This window comes from Mustelus asterias, chromosome 23 (genome assembly GCF_964213995.1).
Source record: "Mustelus asterias chromosome 23, sMusAst1.hap1.1, whole genome shotgun sequence".
Lineage (NCBI taxonomy): Eukaryota > Metazoa > Chordata > Chondrichthyes > Carcharhiniformes > Triakidae > Mustelus > Mustelus asterias.
Genome location: NC_135823.1, coordinates 24,758,839 through 24,776,878, shown reverse-complemented (window position 1 = coordinate 24,776,878; position 18,040 = coordinate 24,758,839). Strand labels below are relative to the sequence as shown.

At 40.6% G+C, this 18,040-nt stretch overlaps 1 protein-coding gene across 3 annotated transcripts in view; it reads right to left on the bottom strand.

Annotated features, from left to right (window-relative positions):
* smurf1 (SMAD specific E3 ubiquitin protein ligase 1) overlaps positions 1 to 18,040 on the bottom strand; it is a 129,732-nt gene that overhangs the window by 32,388 nt on the left and 79,304 nt on the right. For 2 of the 3 annotated variants that reach the window (XM_078240138.1, XM_078240139.1), the window contains exons 4-6: positions 13,942 to 14,075; positions 7,557 to 7,622; positions 3,536 to 3,620 (exon numbers count right to left, since the gene is read on the bottom strand). In XM_078240138.1, the coding sequence (XP_078096264.1) occupies positions 3,536 to 3,620; positions 7,557 to 7,622; positions 13,942 to 14,075 (285 nt within the window). The remainder of the gene's footprint in view (positions 1 to 3,535; positions 3,621 to 7,556; positions 7,623 to 13,941; positions 14,076 to 18,040) is intronic. The other variant, XM_078240140.1, reaches the window with a different exon arrangement.

Genomic DNA, 18,040 nt, shown 5'->3' with positions numbered 1-18,040 from the left:
ATCCCTGAAAGTTGGCACCCAGGTTGATAGGGTTGTTAAGAAGGCGTACGGAGTGTTAGCTTTTATTGGTAGAGGGATTGAGTTTCGGAGCCAGGAGGTCATGTTGCAGCTGTACAAAACTCTGGTGCGGCCGCACTTGGAGTATTGCGTATAGTTCTGGTCGCCGCATTATAGGAAGGATGTGGAAGCATTGGAAAGGCTGCAGAGGAGATTTACTAGGATGTTGCCTGGTATGGTGGGAAGGACTTATGAGGAAAGGCTGAGGAACTTGAGGTTGTTTTCGTTAGAGAGAAGAAGGTTAAGAGGTGACTTAATATAGGCATACAAGATGATCAGAGAATTAGATTGGGTGGATAGTGAGAGCCTTTTTCCTCGGATGGTGATAGCTAGCACGAGGGGACATAGCTTTAAATTCAGGGGTGATAGATATAGGACAGATGTCAGAGGTAGGTTCTTCACTCAGAGAGTGGTAAGGGCGTGGAATGCCCTGCCTGCAGCAGTAGTGGACTCGCCAACATTAAGGGCATTTAATTGGTCATTGGATAAATATATGGATGATATTGGAATAGTGTAGGTTAGATGGGCTTTAGATTAGTTTCACTGGTCGGTGCAACACAGAGGGCCGAGGGGCCTGTACTGTGCTGTAATGTTCTATGTTCTAAAACAGTTTTCAAGTCTTTGCGAGTTCAGTCCCTGGGGTCTCATGCATAAGAGTCACGAACGGCAGATCAGTGAATGAAGAAATATGGATCAGGTAGAAATGCTCATAAAAAGCTGTGAATTAGTGTAAAGCATTCAGCAAAGATTTGCATGGAATAATTAATAAATTAAATGACTGGTTTTTATTGCACATCCGGACCACCTAAACCACAGTCTATTTTTGTCCAGAAAAGAAATACCATCATAGAATCCCTACAGTGCAGAAAGAGGTCATCAAGTCTGCACTGACCACAATCCCACCGACCATAACCCCACATTTACCCTGCTTATCCCCCTAACACTATCGGCAATTTAGCATGGTCAATCAACCTCATTCTTTCCTAATATGTTGTCTTGGGCCAAGTATCAATTTAATTTCCCTTTCCTCTCCATGGTTTTCAAAGCCAGGATATACTTGTTTAGTCCAGTATTCCAGGTGTGACTGCACTTGTGCCAGATTCTCATCATTTCATTAGATCTGTGCTCCCTGAGTATTCAAAAGATGTGAAATAATTCTGAACATAATCTGCCAGCACTTAAGTATCGATTTTATATCCACTATAGGAAATGGGCAAGAATTTCACTGGAGTGGCTCCTTAATTACCCAAGTAATTCACCCAGACCTGGGCCTGCTAAGAAATGTGCGGAGCAGCAGCTCCTCAGTTCCTTTTTGTGTAGTGCAGCAGCATTGGGGGAAGTAAAATCACACTTCATTTTTATATTACTAGTGGGTGGGTGGTCAGTGAACATTGCTGTGGGCTCTGGAGTGCATTGACACTCCAGGTGATTTACTTAAGAGTTTCGCTACTTATATACTTGCTATGAAAAACTCTCGTAAATCCATGTCAAAACCAGAATTTGTATAGGACAAACAGCCCATGTCCACTTGGTTCTGGCCAGTCACTGAGCAATCCAAACAAGGTAAAGCTGGCAATCGGATGTTTAAAATTTCCACATATGTACAGACATGTGCTTACAACAGGATTTCGATGGGTCCTGCGAATATTTTTCACAATACCTCCAGTCTCTGACTATACAGAGACCTGAAGACCTGGGCCACGAAAAGATCAAGTAAAAATCTTCCCAATTTCCCTCTCTGGGCGAGCATTGCACATGACAAGAACATAATAGGAACAGGGGTAGACCAGCAAGCCTAATTCGTCATTCAATACGATCATGGCTGATCTTGGTCTGATTTTCCAGCCAGCTCACCATATCCCTCAATTCCTTGAGACACCAAAACTTGTCTATCTCAGCCTTAAATGCATTCACCAATGGAGTATGCACAACCCTCTGGGGCAGAGAATTCCAAAGATTCACTACCCTTTTAGTGTACAAGTTCCTCCTCATCCAAGTCCTAAATCATCAGCCCCTTATCCTGAGGCTCTGCCTCCATGCTTTAGATTCCCCAAACAATGGAAACAATCTCTTAGCATCCACTTGATCAAGTCCCTTCAGAATTTTGTAGATTTCAGTGAGATTGCCTCTCATTCAGCAAAGTCTGAAACTTGGCTTGCCTTCAAAAATTTTCATGCATTTTTCAGACTGACCATATAAATACTAATATTTTAGTTTGTTATGAGCATAATAACCATTTAACTCAGAATTAGTTCATTTTGAAGTCTAATGGTGGAAAGTTACAATTTAGACATTCAAATCACCACCAGAGAAGCACAGAACAATACAGCACTGAGGAAGCCATTCAGCCCATCGAGTTTGTACTGGCTGTTTCAAAGAGTAATCCAGGTACTCCCATTCTCATGCTCTTTCTCCATATCATGTTTAAGTATTTAACCAATCCCTTTCTAAAAGTTACTACTGAATCTGTTTCCATCACCCTATCAGACACATATTCCAAATCCTAACCACTCATTATGCAAGAAAGCATTTGCTAATGTTGCTTCCAATTATTTTGCCAATCATTTTAAAACAGTGCCCTCTATCGATCCTTCAGCCATTGTAAATGTTTTCACTTTATCCACCCTAATCAAACCTTTCATGATTTTATACAACTCTATCAACTCTCATCTTAGCATCACATCTCCAAAGAGACCAAACCAGCTTCTCCAGCTCAACCCTAGACCCTTTCTCATAAATCTCTTCTGTATCCTCTCCAAAATCTTGACGCCCTTCCTTAAAGCGTGGTTCCCAGAATGGACCTCAGTACTGCAACTGTAGCCAAACTAATGTTTTATTTACAAAATAAACAGAAAATATTGGAAATACTCAGATCAGACAGCATCTGTGGCGAAAAACAAAGTGTGTGTGTGTCAGGTCAATCAATGATCCTTCATCTTTGTTCTGATGAAGGGTCATCAACCTGAAACATGAACTCTATTTCTCTCCAAAGATGCTGCCTGACATGCTGCATATTTCCGCATCTTCAGTTTTTATTTCAGACTTCCAGCATCTGCAGTATTTTGGCTTTGCATTGGTGTTTTATTTAAATTTAGTGCCTTTATTGTTCTTTCCATCTATTAATAAAGTCAGGAAACCCATGTCTTTTTTCAATTTGTCCTATCACATTCAACAATTTGTGCACATACATCGCCAGGTCTTTACGTTCTTGCATCGGTTATCATTTGTTGCTAAAGTAACAAAGAATTCCTGAAACACAAAGTTGAATTCATGCAACATATGAAGGATGTTAACGTGGATAAGCTGTGCTGCAACTGGTACTTTTTCTAATGTGATAGGGGTCTTGGAATGTATGAAATATATCTAAACCAACTATTGAGAGAATTCAAAATTTCAGAAAATAATTTAGTTTTATAAAATTGCATTCATAGTTAAATCTCCTCCAAGAAGCCGGCCAAGGAAAAGACCCATTACTCACCCCTCAGGTAGATCATTGTCCAAAAGTCCCCTGCAATCTACAACAGGACCACCAGTTCCTATTCGATCTCGTGTTTGTAAACTTACTGGAAAAGAAAAGAATTACATTATTTAGTTCTATAAATTTTATGCAGATTATGCAACAAAATTCAAGGTGAAGTCTCTATATCCTGGAGATAGCAAAACAAATCTGGTACCAAAAGTGAAAAGATCGTTGTCAGTGTTCCTGTGCGCGTGTCTGTGGTGGTTATTCAATGCCACAGCCCAGCATATACCTTTGACATTTAGACTATAAAGGCTGTAAAGGCAGCAAGGATGAGTTTCATCCTCCTTTCCAATCAGCAAAGTGGTGATAGTGGCATAATGATAATGTCTGGACTGTATATCCAGAGGCCCAGACAGAGGTTCAAATCCAACCATGGCAGCTCGTGGAATTTAAATTCAATTAATAAATCTAGAATCTAAAATTAGTATCAGTGATGGCAACCATGACAACTATTAATGACAGGCAATAAGTACTGGCTATGCCTCATGGAAGAATAAAGCTAAAAAAAATTGAAGTGGTCAAGCGAGGGCGACACAGTGATTAGCACTGCTGTCTCTCAGTGCCAGGGACCCGGGTTCAATTCTGGCCTCGGGTCACTGTCTGTGTGAAGTTTGCACATTCTCCCCGTGTCTGCGTGGGCTTCCTCCGGGTGCTCCAGTTTCCTCCCACAGTCCAAAGATGTACAGGTTGGGTGGATTGGTCAAGTTAAGTTGCTCCTTAGTGTTCCAGGACGTGTTAGGGGGATTAGCAGAGTAAATACGTGTGGTTACGGAGGCCTGGGTGGGATGCACTGTTAGAGAGTCAGTGCAGATATGATGGGCCGAATGGCCTCCTTCTGCACTGTAGGGATTCTATGAACTCTGGCTTATTTGCCCCCTCAATCCTGTGTTGAAGTCAATAATAGCATCTCAACTGGAAACAATTAGCATGGTACAACAGAAATCAAACCTGCAGTTTAGCACTACACTAAGAAGTGCCTTTATTTGTCAGGTCATCACAGAAACTCAGGCTTATTATGAAAACAACTTAGAATTATTCATTTGTGTTACATAGGCCGTTGAGCCCATCCGGTCTGTTTCACCATTCAAATTAGTTTGTGGCTGATCTAACTCATCTCCATTTGTCCACCTTGGTTCCATATCTCTGAATCCCTTCCTCTTCCTGATCTCTTCCCCTTGATATATTTATAGAATATTTTAGGATTCTCCTTCATCTTCTTCGCAAATCCTTTTCCATGCCGCCTTTTTGCTCTTCTAATTGCTTTAAGTTCCCCCTTGCACTTCCTATGTTTCTCTAGGGCTGCAGCTGAATTGCTCTCTTTGGACTTGCTAAAAGCCATTCACTTCTTCCTTATCCAGTCCTGAACTATCCAAGACATTCACGGTTTCCCGAACTTATTGCTCCTACATTTCCCCCTATATGTAACATGTTGGACCTGCACTCTCCCTTTGTTAGCAAGGGGGTAGGGTAGGGTGTGGGAGATGCCCCAAACCGGAGGGTGAGAAGAGTTTGCAGTGAGTAGGATGGTCAGAAAACAGGATGTGTGGTGACCAAACATTCAGGAAGCAGGATTGGTGGCAAGCAGAGAGGTACTATAAATAGAAAATTCCATATTCCTTTTACATTTGTCAATATAGGAATTTGACAAAGTATTCCAGTTCTAATTCTAATTTTCTTTCTGGTGAGGAAGGTCCTACAGAATGCAGCTTTTACAATTTGAAAATGTGATTCACTTACTCATTTCATTTAAAGTCATGATTTTCAGTAACACAATATCATTACTAAATCCACAATATCATTACTAAAATATTAGATAAGCATTCAATACCCAATGATAACTGAGATACTCGATATACAACTCACTACCTCACGATCACTGTAGGAAGGAGCTTTTAAGAAGGTTGTAACTAGTTGTCAATAATGGACGTGCAAGAAAGTAACATAGTTGTTAGAGCCAGTACCAAACAAGTATAGCACTGATTGAGTGATGCTTCCGCAGAGCAGTGTTGATTGACTACAAGTATTCTCTAGTACAGGTACCATTTTTTTCCCCCAAGCATCTACCTATACCAGCTTGCACCAGCAAATAAGACAACTATTCATTCTGTTCTTCAAAAGATAATCATCATAAGTACTGTGCTTATTTAATGATTCCACTGAGTATTCTTGCCTCTCAGTGCTCAAATTAAATGGTATTGAACATTGTGACATCCATAACAAAAATGATAATTTGTTTAAGAAAAATCTGACTGAGGAGATGAAAAGAAATTTGATAGCTGCACCAACAACTAACTACTATCTGAACATGATGTGGAGATGCCGTGCATAGAAACATAGAAAATTGGAGCAGGTGGAGGCCATTTGGCCCTTCGAGCCTGCTCCGCCATTCATTACGATCACGGTTGATCGTCCGACTCAATAGCCTAACCCTGCTTTTTTCCCCATCACTTTTGATCTCATTCACCCCCAAATGTAAGAGGTCTCACAACACCAGGTTAAAGTCCAACAGGTTTGTTTGGAATCACGAGCTTTCGAAGCACTGCTCTTTCATCAGGTGAGTGGAGAGGTAGGTTCACAAACGCGGCATATATAGGCAAATACACAATTGCAGGATAATTACAAGTTGGAACGTGAAGAATGGTTGGAATGCACGTCTTTACAGGTAATTAAGTCTTTACAGGTACAGACAGTGTGAGTGGAGGGAAGGATAATCACAGGTTAAAGAGGTATGAATTGTCTCAAGCCAGGACAGTTAGTAGGATTTTGCAAGGATAGAATTTTATAGGATTTTACTATCTAAACATTCAGCGAGTGGGAAACTAACAGCAAAAATGCCAATTGAAAGAAAAAAAGGGACAAGTATCAGGGGTGGATCTATCTTTATACAAATGGGAAGACAAGATAAGGTCACACATATAATTGCAAAACTTCTTAACGGATTAAGATGACACCCCAACCTATGGCACATGGTGGGGTGGTGTTGGAATAAATACAATAAGTACTTTCCACTTCCAACAAATAGGGGAGAGATGCGTATACAGAAAACGCTTTCTCCATTTTATGCTCAGTGTCACCGTAAATATACAGTGAATATGTAACACGGACTAGATACATACAGTAACACAAATGTGTCTTAACTCCGAATTACTTCTTGTAGAGAACAGCACATTTAGGGTATTAGGGTATTGGATATCTTACTATTGTCTGCCATAACATTCTCGGTTGATTCCATACAAACTAATTTCACTTTGGACTCAAAGGTCTGGCAGAGAAATACTTTTATAAAGTAACAATGTCATAAATTCAATGGTGCCACCCTCGGTAAGCAAATCTGTCAACCGGAATGACACATATTAATTTTGATTTAGAAATATAACCAATAATGTTAATGTCACTCTTAAAAGTAATCAGTTCTGCATTTCATAAGTGGGCTTAAAATCAGCTCAATCATAAATCTCATTCCTGACATTTTCTGGCTGGCAAGTATTGAAGTCTGCAACTTGTAGGAAAATGGAATCTATATATTTAGATTTATTATGGCTGGGTATTGGGAGTAGTAATTAATTCAGTTTAGCTAAGTAAACTGGAGCACAAAGTGACATGGTATTGAATTGTTAACCACCTCCTGAATATATTAGCTATGGTACTTGAATTCCTGCTCTTCATCTCTCCTATCATGCTTTGTCATTTATGTTTCTCTCTCTTCCAGCCTCTGAATTCTGTCGGCATTTCAGTCCATTGCCCAGCAGGAGACAAAATTAAGCGTAATGCAGAACAAGTTCTTTACTAGATATCTGACCTTATTCTCAAGTGCATGTCCTCTGGTGCACCAAAGCAATTTCACATAAATGGGCAAAATTCATTATGCAATACTTTGAAAAAAACAATTCTGGTACATACATACTTGCAAACAGTTATTTCACAAATGATTTATGAGTAAACATGCTGAATGAACCGTGAACATTTAAGATCTTACCTACTATTTGCCCTCGTATTGTATCACTGTCTGTGGGATTGAGCTTGCATAGATCTAACCGCTGGTCTGACAAAAAAAAGAGGGTACAATGTTATCTGAACTGCGTGAGCACAGAATTTATAGCAACACAATGAAAGTCTTAATACAGTATGAGGTAAGTGTATATTTTATACAAAGTGCTATTGTCAGAGGACCAGATCCAGGGAAAACACACTACTCTGCGTCTAGGCCAACAAATAGATTCCAGCAGCCATGGACTCTCAGGCCTGTCTAAATTCACACCCTTCCACACCACTTCCCTTAATTGATCATCAGCAGAGGTGCTTCAGGATGTATAGGCAGATTCCCATTGATGTCACAAAGTAATAAGCATGGCAAAGGATCTGACCTGATGGTCACAAACAGTAAATGTTAATTAACAATTAAGTTGCCATTATTATGGCTTTGATCATTAAATCCTTCCCCTAGATTTGCCTTCCTCTAAGTTTTGCACAGAAATGGAACAATGTTGGCAAGGCCAAAAATCAGACTGTGAACCATCAGTCAACAAAGAGGCACATGCAAAATTTCAAAAACAAATCTGAGAAATTGGTCATTTTTCTCTGTATGAAATGCTTATGAAACACATAACGCCAATAAGGGATAAAGAATGGTCAGATGTGCTTAAAAAAAGGGCTGGTATGGAAGAAGAATGTATTTGTCCCTGTTTGGCTAATGTGTGAGAAGTCTCAAATGGGTCAATACATGTTGTATTCACCTCTATTCATCTGTGTCATGAAGCTGAGCAAATAGGGAATAAGGAATAAAAAGAGAAAATGGAAATATTCAGCTGGTCAGGTAATATACATGGAGAAAGAAACAGGAGTTAACATTTCAGGTTAAACCCCGTTTCATCAGAACTAGAAAAAGTTAGAGATTTAACAGATTTTAAGTATAAATACAGGGAAAATTGGGAATAGCATGGGGGTGGTGGTGAAGAACAAAAGTGAGATCTGTGATAGGGTGGAAGGCAGGAGAGATTAAATGACAAAGGCAATGGCGCAAGGTAAAAGAAGATTGTAATGGAGCAACTAAAGAAACAAAAGATGGATCTAGAGCAGTGGTTCCCAACCAGTGTGCCATGATCAACGGGACTTGGAGCTGAAGACAAAGGTCCTATGCGCCCGCACAGAAAGCGAAAACTCAGAAAGGGTGCAAAAGACGCTGAGAGAAGCGAGAGAGACAGGGAGAGGTTAAAAAAAAATAGACAAGAGGACAGGGGGAAGTTAAAAATGAAGTTCCCAGTAAGAGAAGACGACAGAGAAAATAGAAGGTGGGCCTCAATTTTTGTTTACAGTATGGAAGTGTGCCATGACATATAAAAGGTTGGGGACGACTGGTCTAGAGGAGGTGCAAAGAGAATAGCAGAATTGTCATGAACAGCTCCCATGAAAAAAAAGGGGCAGAGATTATGACCCCAAAATTGTACAGAAGGTTGTGAACAACATGATCAAAAGATGAGATGCTGTTCTTCAAGCTTTCACTGAGCTTCACTGGAACAGTGTAGGAGCCAAAGGACAGAGATCAGAATGAGTTTGGAGTACAGAATTAATCTTTCAATGAGGCACTTTATTGCTTTTCGGACTCGGTGCTGAGTTCAACAATTTCAGATCGTAACCTCTGCTCCTATTTTGTCCAGACAGTAGCTGTTTGGTGATGATTCTGCTGTTCCCATTTACATGTTCATCCAGACCCACCTTCTGTTTCTTTGCTCGTCATTTTATGTTGCCTTGCACTATCATCCCTTGTATCATTTAGCCTCTCCTGCCTTCTAGCTCATCACAAACTCTCCCTTGTGTTCTTTTGTTTCCTCCCTGCCTCTTTAATGGCTTAAAACCGGTTATATCTTTGACTTATTCGCAGTCTGACAAGAAGTCAGACCTGAAACTTAACTCCATTCCCCCCTTCAGATATACTGCTTTGCTGGTTGGTTATTTCCTGCATCCTTTGTTTTTCATCCAGACATGGGCTGAACAACATAATACCAGGAGAGAGGCAAGAGTGGCTGCCTTCAACATCTAGGCAGAATAGTGCCAAAAAGTCCAAGCAAACTTGAAGTCAATGGGAACATGATTCAGTGGATAGAGGTTCATCATAGAAATCATAGAAACCCTACAGTACAGAAAGAGGCCATTCGGCCCATCGATTCTGCACCGACCACAATCCCACCCAGGCCCTACCCCCATATCCCTACATATTTTACCCACTAATCCCTCTAACCTACGTATCTCAGGACACTAAGGGGCAATTTTAGCATGGCCAATCAACCTAACCCACACATCTTTGGACTGGTTATACCTGTTGCAAAGGAAAACAGTTAATGCTGCCAGAGGTCAGTCATCAAATCCATTTGGACATTAGCACAAGAGTTGCACAAGTAAATATCTTGGCCCAACCATCCTCAGGTGCTCTATCGATGAATTTTCCTCTGTCACAAAGCCCCACAGAGGTGGGACTGTTCACCTTGCATACAGCTTTATTCAAAACTTCTCAGATAGCTCATGCCATCTTACAGGGAGAATCAGATCAGGTATTAACTGACAAGTACCAGGCAATATTTTGTGTCACATAAGTGCTGGGTAATAAACAACTCAAACAAGATAAAGTATAGCCATTCCCCTCAACTTTCAAAGATACATATATTACCAAGTGCCTCACCATCACTATCTTGGGGCTCACCATTGGTCAGAAGTTGACTAGGACCAGTCATATCAACAACATGGCTACATAACCACAGCACAGGATTAGGACCCTGCAACAATTGGCTCATCTCCTGACCCTCCTAAAGCCTCTCTAACATACACAAGCTTCACGTCGAGTGTGATGGAATGCTAACCATTCAACCTGGACTGCTGCAGAAATAACAACACTCAAGTGGTTCAACACCAACCAAAACAATGCAGTTTACTTGATCGGTGCCACTGCTGATGGACTAATATTAATTCCCCCATTGCTGACAAACTACAGCTGTAGTTATTACAATCTACAGGATGTATTGCAGTAAGTCACCCCAGTTACTGAAGACAGCATTTCCACCCACTGTGAGCTCTACCACTGAGAAGTATAGCTATTACTATGGCTTAAAGAGCAAGAACAGTTACAGTGTTTTCAGATGGAATAATAGGGAGGGATAAAAGGGCAAACTACCATAAAGTTGTTTCGGACAAATAGAGTTTAACTGACTTGAATGAGATTTTATAATGAGGTAATAGAAAGAGTTCATGAGGATAATTAGGTTCCTGTAGTGTACATAGACTACCAAAAGGTGTTTGAATAAATGCCACAAGACAGGTTTGCGGACAAAGTTAAAGCCCATGGAATTAAAGGGACAATGGCTGTAGGGATATTAAATTGGTCGAGTGACAGGAAACTCAGGATAGTCGTGAACAGTTGCATTTTGGACTGGAGGAAGTTATATTATGGAGTTCCCCATGGATTGGTATTAGGACCTCTGCTTTTCTTGTTCTACATTAATGAACCAGATTTGGTGTGCAAGGCACATTACAAAATTAGCAGATGGTTCAAAACTTGGAAGTAATGTGCACAAAATATAGGACAGTGAAAGAAGTCAAAAATGACAGACAGTGGATTGGCAGACATGGCAGAAGTATGAAGTGATACACTTTGGTAGGAAGAACGAGGAACGGCAAAATAAAAGATACAATTTTAAAGGCAGTGCAGGAGCAGACAGACTTGGAGGTACAAAGGCAGAAATCACTGAAGGTATCAGGGCAGGTTCAGAATGTGGTTAATAATGCATACATAATCCTGGACTTTATAAATAGAGGCACAGAGTACAAAAGCAAGGGAATTATGGTGATTTTTTAGAAAACATTGATTCAGCCTCAACTGGAGTAGTCTGTTCAAGCCTGCCCACTTCTAATTCTGCTCTTATATCTTATGAACTTATGAGGAAAGCTATGAGGTTATTTGGGAGCATGCAGAAAAGATTCATGAAAATGGTTCCAGGGATGAGGGACTTCAATTGTAAAGATAAATTGGGGATGCTGGGGCTATTCACCTGAGGGAAGGTTGAGGGGAAATTTGACAGAAGAGTTCAAAATCATGAGGGGTCTGGATAGAAACTGGGGAGAAATTGATCCTGTTGATACTGATTTAATGTGATGGCCAAAGGAAAGGAGACAAAATGGGTTTGGTAAAAGACATGATGAAAAACATTTTTTAAATTAAAACTGCAATTGGTTAGGATCTGGAATGTATAGTCTGACAGTGTGGCAGATTCAAAGGAGAACTGGAAAAAAAAACTGAAGGGCTACGTATAAAAGGTGTGGGACTGCAAGGGGTGCCCTCAGAGAGAAGACTGGCACAGATATGATGGGCCAAATGACCTCCTCCAGCATTGTAAACATTCAACAATTCTTAAAAAAAGATGGGGGGTAGTGGTCACAATATTGCTAAGGAAAGAATCACAGCTGAAAGGAGGGAATGATATGCTGGAAGATGTTTTACAAACAAATAAGGAGCAAAAGGACAACTGAGGAAAGAGTAGAGTTGATTCAAGACCAAAAAGCTAACTTGCTGTTTGGAGGCGCAAGACATGGGCATGATTCTTAATGAACATTTTGCATGTCTTCACAAAAGAGGGGAATCATGTACAAATTGTAGTTGAGTATGAAATAATAGAAGGTACAAACCTAGTAAGAGAAGAAATATTAAGGTGTTTGGCATCTTTGAAAGTGGATAAATTATTACCCCAAATGAAATGTCCCCCAGGGTGCTATGAGAAGTAAGAGATGAAACAGTTGAGGCTCTGACTATCATTTTTCAATCCTACTTGGATACAAGCATGGTGCTAGAAGACTGGAGGACTGCTAACATGATAATATTGTTTAAAAAAGGGCAGATTGATAAATTATAAATCTAATCTCGATGGTTGATGAACTATTGGAAACTATTTCTGAAGGATAGGGTGGCATGTTGGGACAGTGGTTAGCACTGCCTCCTCACAGTGCAAAGACCTGGGTTCGATTCCCGCCTTGGGTGACTGTGTGGAGTTTGCACGTTCTCCCAGTGTCTGCCTGGGTTTCCTCCGGATGCTCCAGTTTCCTCCAACAGTCCAAAGATGTGCAGGTTAGGTAGATTGTCCATGCTAAATTGTCCCTTAATGTCCCAAAATGTGTAGGTTAAATGGATTAGCCATGGTAAATGGGGAATGGGGCAGGGGAAAGGGCGTGGGTATGATGCTCTGTCAGCGAGAGTCAATGCAGACACGATGGGCCAAATAGCCTTTTTCTGCACTGTAGGGATTCTATGATTAGGAGTCTGGAACTTACCATCTGAAATGGCGGTAGAGGTATTTAAAAAACACTGGCTGTGTGCTTGAAGTGCTGTAACCTACTATTACTATAGCTATTGACCAAGAGCTGGAAAATGGGAGTGGGATCAAGCTGGATCACTCTTTTTGGCTTGCACAAACAAGATGGGCCAAATGGTCTCCTTCTGTGAATTAATTTTGCATCTTTATGAACAAGAGCATCAATGCTCGAAGAAAACCACTTCCAAATGTCCCTCCATGTCACACACCATCCTGACTTTGACATACCATCATTGGTGGGTCAATTTCTAAGAATTCCTTACTTCTCAGCACAAAGACTACAATGGTTCAAAGAATTGGCCATCACCTTCTCAAGGCAACTCGGGATAAGTCATAAATGCAGCCCTGCCCGTGACACCCAAATTCTGAGAACAAGTAGGTATAAAAAAGTTGTGTCATTTTATACATCCCATGACACTTTTCAAAGGATCAAGCGTTCTCCTAATTTCCTGGCTAATATTTACACCTCAATCACTGCCAAAAAACAGATTATTTATTCATTTATCTTATTGGTGCTCGTGAGATATTCTGTTTACAAACTGACTGCCACTTCACCCATATTACCAATGACCAGATGACAAGAAAAGAACTTCATTGGCTGTGAGGTGCTTTCAGAAATTACGAGGTCATTAAAGATACCATATTAATGCAAAACCTTTGTTTTTAAACAGACCCAGCTTTCTCATCCAAAGAAAGTCCAACACAACTTGGGTCACCTACACAAAACAAAGGAGAAAGTGAACAGTCCGATGCCACTTCCCAATTGCAGACATGCTTTTTGTAAGGAGATAGTCACCATTTTCTATTCTCTCCTCCAATGGAATACTCTACAATCACAAAGATCCCAAGCTAACATATCATCTAGGATCAGGTGAAATTCATTCCATCAGTACCAGGCTATTAAGAGTGCCAGAAAAGCTTGAAAATTAAACTTAAATAATTAGTTAGTTAATCCTTGCTTATACATTAGTTCTACTGCCAAAAATAATTATCAAGAGACAGACTACATACAGCCAGTGTCCTTTAGCCTACTGATGGCATTTGATAGCAGCCGAACACAGCCCAGGAAGCCAGCTCCCTGTTTCTTATGTATTTTCTTGTGATTCCATATGCTTATAGTAATTGAGTCTGCTTTTCCAATGTACCTGAAAAGGAAGAAGTTATGAGTATGAAAACAAAAGCAACACCACAAACAACTTAAGATGCTGAAATTTCCCAAAAGGTTTCCAACAATGCTTTCCCCATCTTTCAGATTTATTACATATTAACTAGTGCTGGGGGTGGGAGCGGGGAGGTGGAATTTTAACTATTTCGCTTTGGAAGGAGCACCAGGATAAAGCAGAGCTGATAGAAACAGGCAGCATTTGAAAAGAATAATAATTCAAAAAGAGGATGGATCAGACAAGGGAAATGTGAGGTACGCTGGAATAGATTTGGTGTGTGTGTGTAAATGCATGGGAGCATGGTAAAATAAGGTTGGTAAGTTGCAGACCCAAGTAGTCATGGGGGAAATACAATAGAGTGGCTATAATGTGACTTAAACAAGGGGAGGAAATGCCATTTAAGATTCCTAGCTACGGCATATTCATGAAAGATATAGAAGAAAAAAAGGATTGGTCAAAGATACTGTTAAAGACTAGAATGCATACTCAAGCATATCAAAGACAGTACCCCCTTTGGTTAGAATTAAGGAATTGAGGAGCTTTTTAATGCTGGGTGCATATTATGAACTACCAATAATGTGAAGGAGAGAGAGTTGTAAACTTGCATATAAATTGCAGAAAGTTGGAAGAATGACAGGGCAATTTCTTTTTTATTTATTCACTTGACATGAGGATCGTTGGCAAGGTCAGCATTTATTGCCCATCCCTAACTGCTTGAGGTGGTATTGTGAGCCACCTGTTTGAACCACTGTAGTCCATGTGGTGCTGGTCCACCCTCAGTGCTGATAGGAAGGGAGTTTCAGGATTTTGACCTAACGACATTGAAGGAACAACAATATAGTTTCAAATCAGGATGATCTGTGTCTTGAAGGGGAACCTACAGCTGGTGGTGTTCCCATGAAACTGGGTGTTCTTGATCTTCTATGTGGTAGAGGTCGAAGATTTTGAAGCTGCTGTCGAAGGAGTTTTGGCCAACTACTATAGTGCATCTTGTACATGGTACACACTGCTGCTACTGTGCACCAGTGATGCAGGGAGTAAATGTTTCTCTCCCCACAGATGCTGTCAGGCCTCCTGAGATTTTCCAGCATTTTCTGTTTCTGTTTCAGATTCCAGCATCCACAGTATTTTGCTTTTATTATAGTAAATGTTTAAGGGTGGGTGGGGTGCCAATCAAGAAGGCTGCTTTGTTCCAGAGCTGGTTGTGTTCAAGTAATGTCAGAGTTATTCTCATCCAGGAAAGTGGGGAGTATTCCAACACACTCATGAATTGTGCCTGGAAGATAGTAAGCAGCCTCTGGGGAGTCAGGAGGTGAGTTACTCATTGCAGAATTTCTTTCAGCACTGTCTTTATATGGCTGGTCCACCTAAGATTCTGGTCAATGACAACTCCCAAGTTGTTGATGATGGGGGTTCCAGCAATAGTAATGTCATTGCATTTCTAGGGGATGGTTAGATTGTCTCTTGTTAGAGATGGCTATTTCCCTGCACCTGTCTGATGTGACTATTACTTGCCATCTAGCAACCCAAGCCTGAATGATGCACAATTCTTGCTGCATGCAGGAACAGGCTTTAGGAGGAGGAGTTGCATGTATTTGGAAAATGTCAGCTAAGATCTCCAAAACTAACCTTATAATCAAGGGACGATCACTTATAAAGATGGTTGGGCCAGCTACACTATCCTGAGGAACTGCTGCTGTCATGTCCTGTGGTTGAGATAACTGACCTTCAACAACCATGACCATCTTCCTTTGTGCTAGTTTTTATTCCAACCAGTGGTGATTATGCCAGATTCCCACTGACCTCAGTTTTGCCAGGGCTCCTTGATACCACACTCAGTCAAGTGATGCCTTGATGTCAAGGGCAGTCATCCCCACTTCACCTCTGGAATTGTCATCTTTTGTCCATGATTGGACCAAGGCGGTTATGAGATCTGCAGCCATGTGTAACCCTGCAGAACCCAAACTGAGCATCTATAAGCAGGTTACTGGAAAGCAAATGCCACCTGATAGCACTGTTGCTTTGTTGATGATCAAGTGTAGACTAATGGGCTGCAATTTGTTCGGATTGGACTTGTCCTGATTTTTGTGGACAGGACATAACTGGACAATTTTCTACATTGTTGGTAGATGCCGGTATTGTAGCTATACTGCAACATCTTGTCCAAGGACATGAACAGTTCTGGAGCACATGCCTTCAGTACTACAGTTGTGCTTCGCTACAGAGAATCAAATTATTTGAAGACTGGCATCTGTGATGCTTGGGACCTCAGCAGGAGACTGGGATGGATCCTCCACTCAGCATTTCTGGCTCAAGATGGTTGCAAGTGCATCATTTGCACAAATGTTCTGGGATCTCCCATTATTGAAGATGTGCATGTTTGTGGAGCCTCCTCCGCTGGTTGGATGTTTAATTGTCCACCAATATTCATGGCTGAATGTGACAGGACTGTAAAGTTTTTGCCTGATCTGTCGGGTGTGGGATTGTGAGATAAGGAGAATTTCATTTATCTGAATATAGACTGGGATAATAACAGTGTAAAGGGGCAAGCACATTTCTGAAATATATCCGAGAGAATTGTCTTAATCAGTATGTCTCCAACCCAGTGAAAAAGGAAGCAGTGCTTGATCTAGTTTGGGATAAGTACGGTAAGTGGAGCATGCTTCAATGGGAAGCATTTAGGAAACAGTGATTAAAATAGCATTCGTTTAAGAGCAGTTATGGAATTAGACAAAGATAAATCAAATGCAAAAACACTCCATTGAAAGGGTACTAATTTCAGTGAGTTGATTTGGCCCAAGTGCAGTGAAAACAAAGGTTGGCAGATAAAACAGTAAACATACAGTGAAAAGCTTTCAAAGAGCTAGGTCGCTTGGGTATAAAGATTGGACACATTCCCACAAAGGGGAATGGAAGAACACGCAAAGCTAGAGTCCCTAAATAACTTAAGTTGTAAAGATGAAAATGAAATAGAAAAAAGCTCAAAATTAAATGTCAAATTCATAAATCAATACAAAAGTATCAGTAGAATTGTCAAAAGAAACAGGAGGGTCAAAAAAGCATATGATAATAGATGGCGGGCTGACAAAAAGAATCAGCATGTTTTTTGTCTGTACTTGTACTATTTATAAACAAAGGAAGGGTGCAACGGGTCAGGGACCAAAAAGGGGATCTTCTGGTGAAGTTTGAGGTATTAATAAGTATTTTGTATCTGTATTCACAAGGGAGAGGATGCTATCAACTTAGCAGTAAAGGAGGGAGAATAAAATTAGGTACAGAGGATGTTCTTACAAGGTTAATAATGCACAAAGTAGGAACATCACTGGCTTCAGATGAGGTGCATCCTAGGTTGCTGTTGAAAGTTGAGGCGTAAATTGAGAGGCTCTGGCAACAATCTTCCAATTCCCCCAAGAAATGCGAGCGGTGCCAGAGGAATGGAGAATTACATATGTTACACAAAAAAGGAGGACAAGCCTGGGAATTGCAGGCCAGTCAGCCTAACATTGACAATGGGGAAACTTTCACAAACAATAATCCAGAATGAAATTAACTGGCAGTTGGAAAAAGATGGATTAATAAAGGAAACCCAACATGGACTTGATAAACTTGTTTGACCAACTTAATTCAGCTTTTTGATGAAAAAAATCAGAAAAGGTTGATGAAGTCTACATGTTCTTTCAAGAGGCATTTGAAAAATAGGCTTGCTAGCAAAATTGAATTCACGGGATTAAAGGGACACTAACTGCATGGAAAATCGTCTCAAGGACAGAAAGCAGAGAGTGGTGGTGACCCATATGGATGCACAGTCCATAATTTCAAAGTATGTAAATAGCAAAAATCTGGAAACAAATAGTAATGAGAATAGTAACAGACTTCAGGGGAACATCAACAAACTTGTGAAACAGGCAGACACATGGCAGGCAAATTTTAACACAAGTGTAAACTGA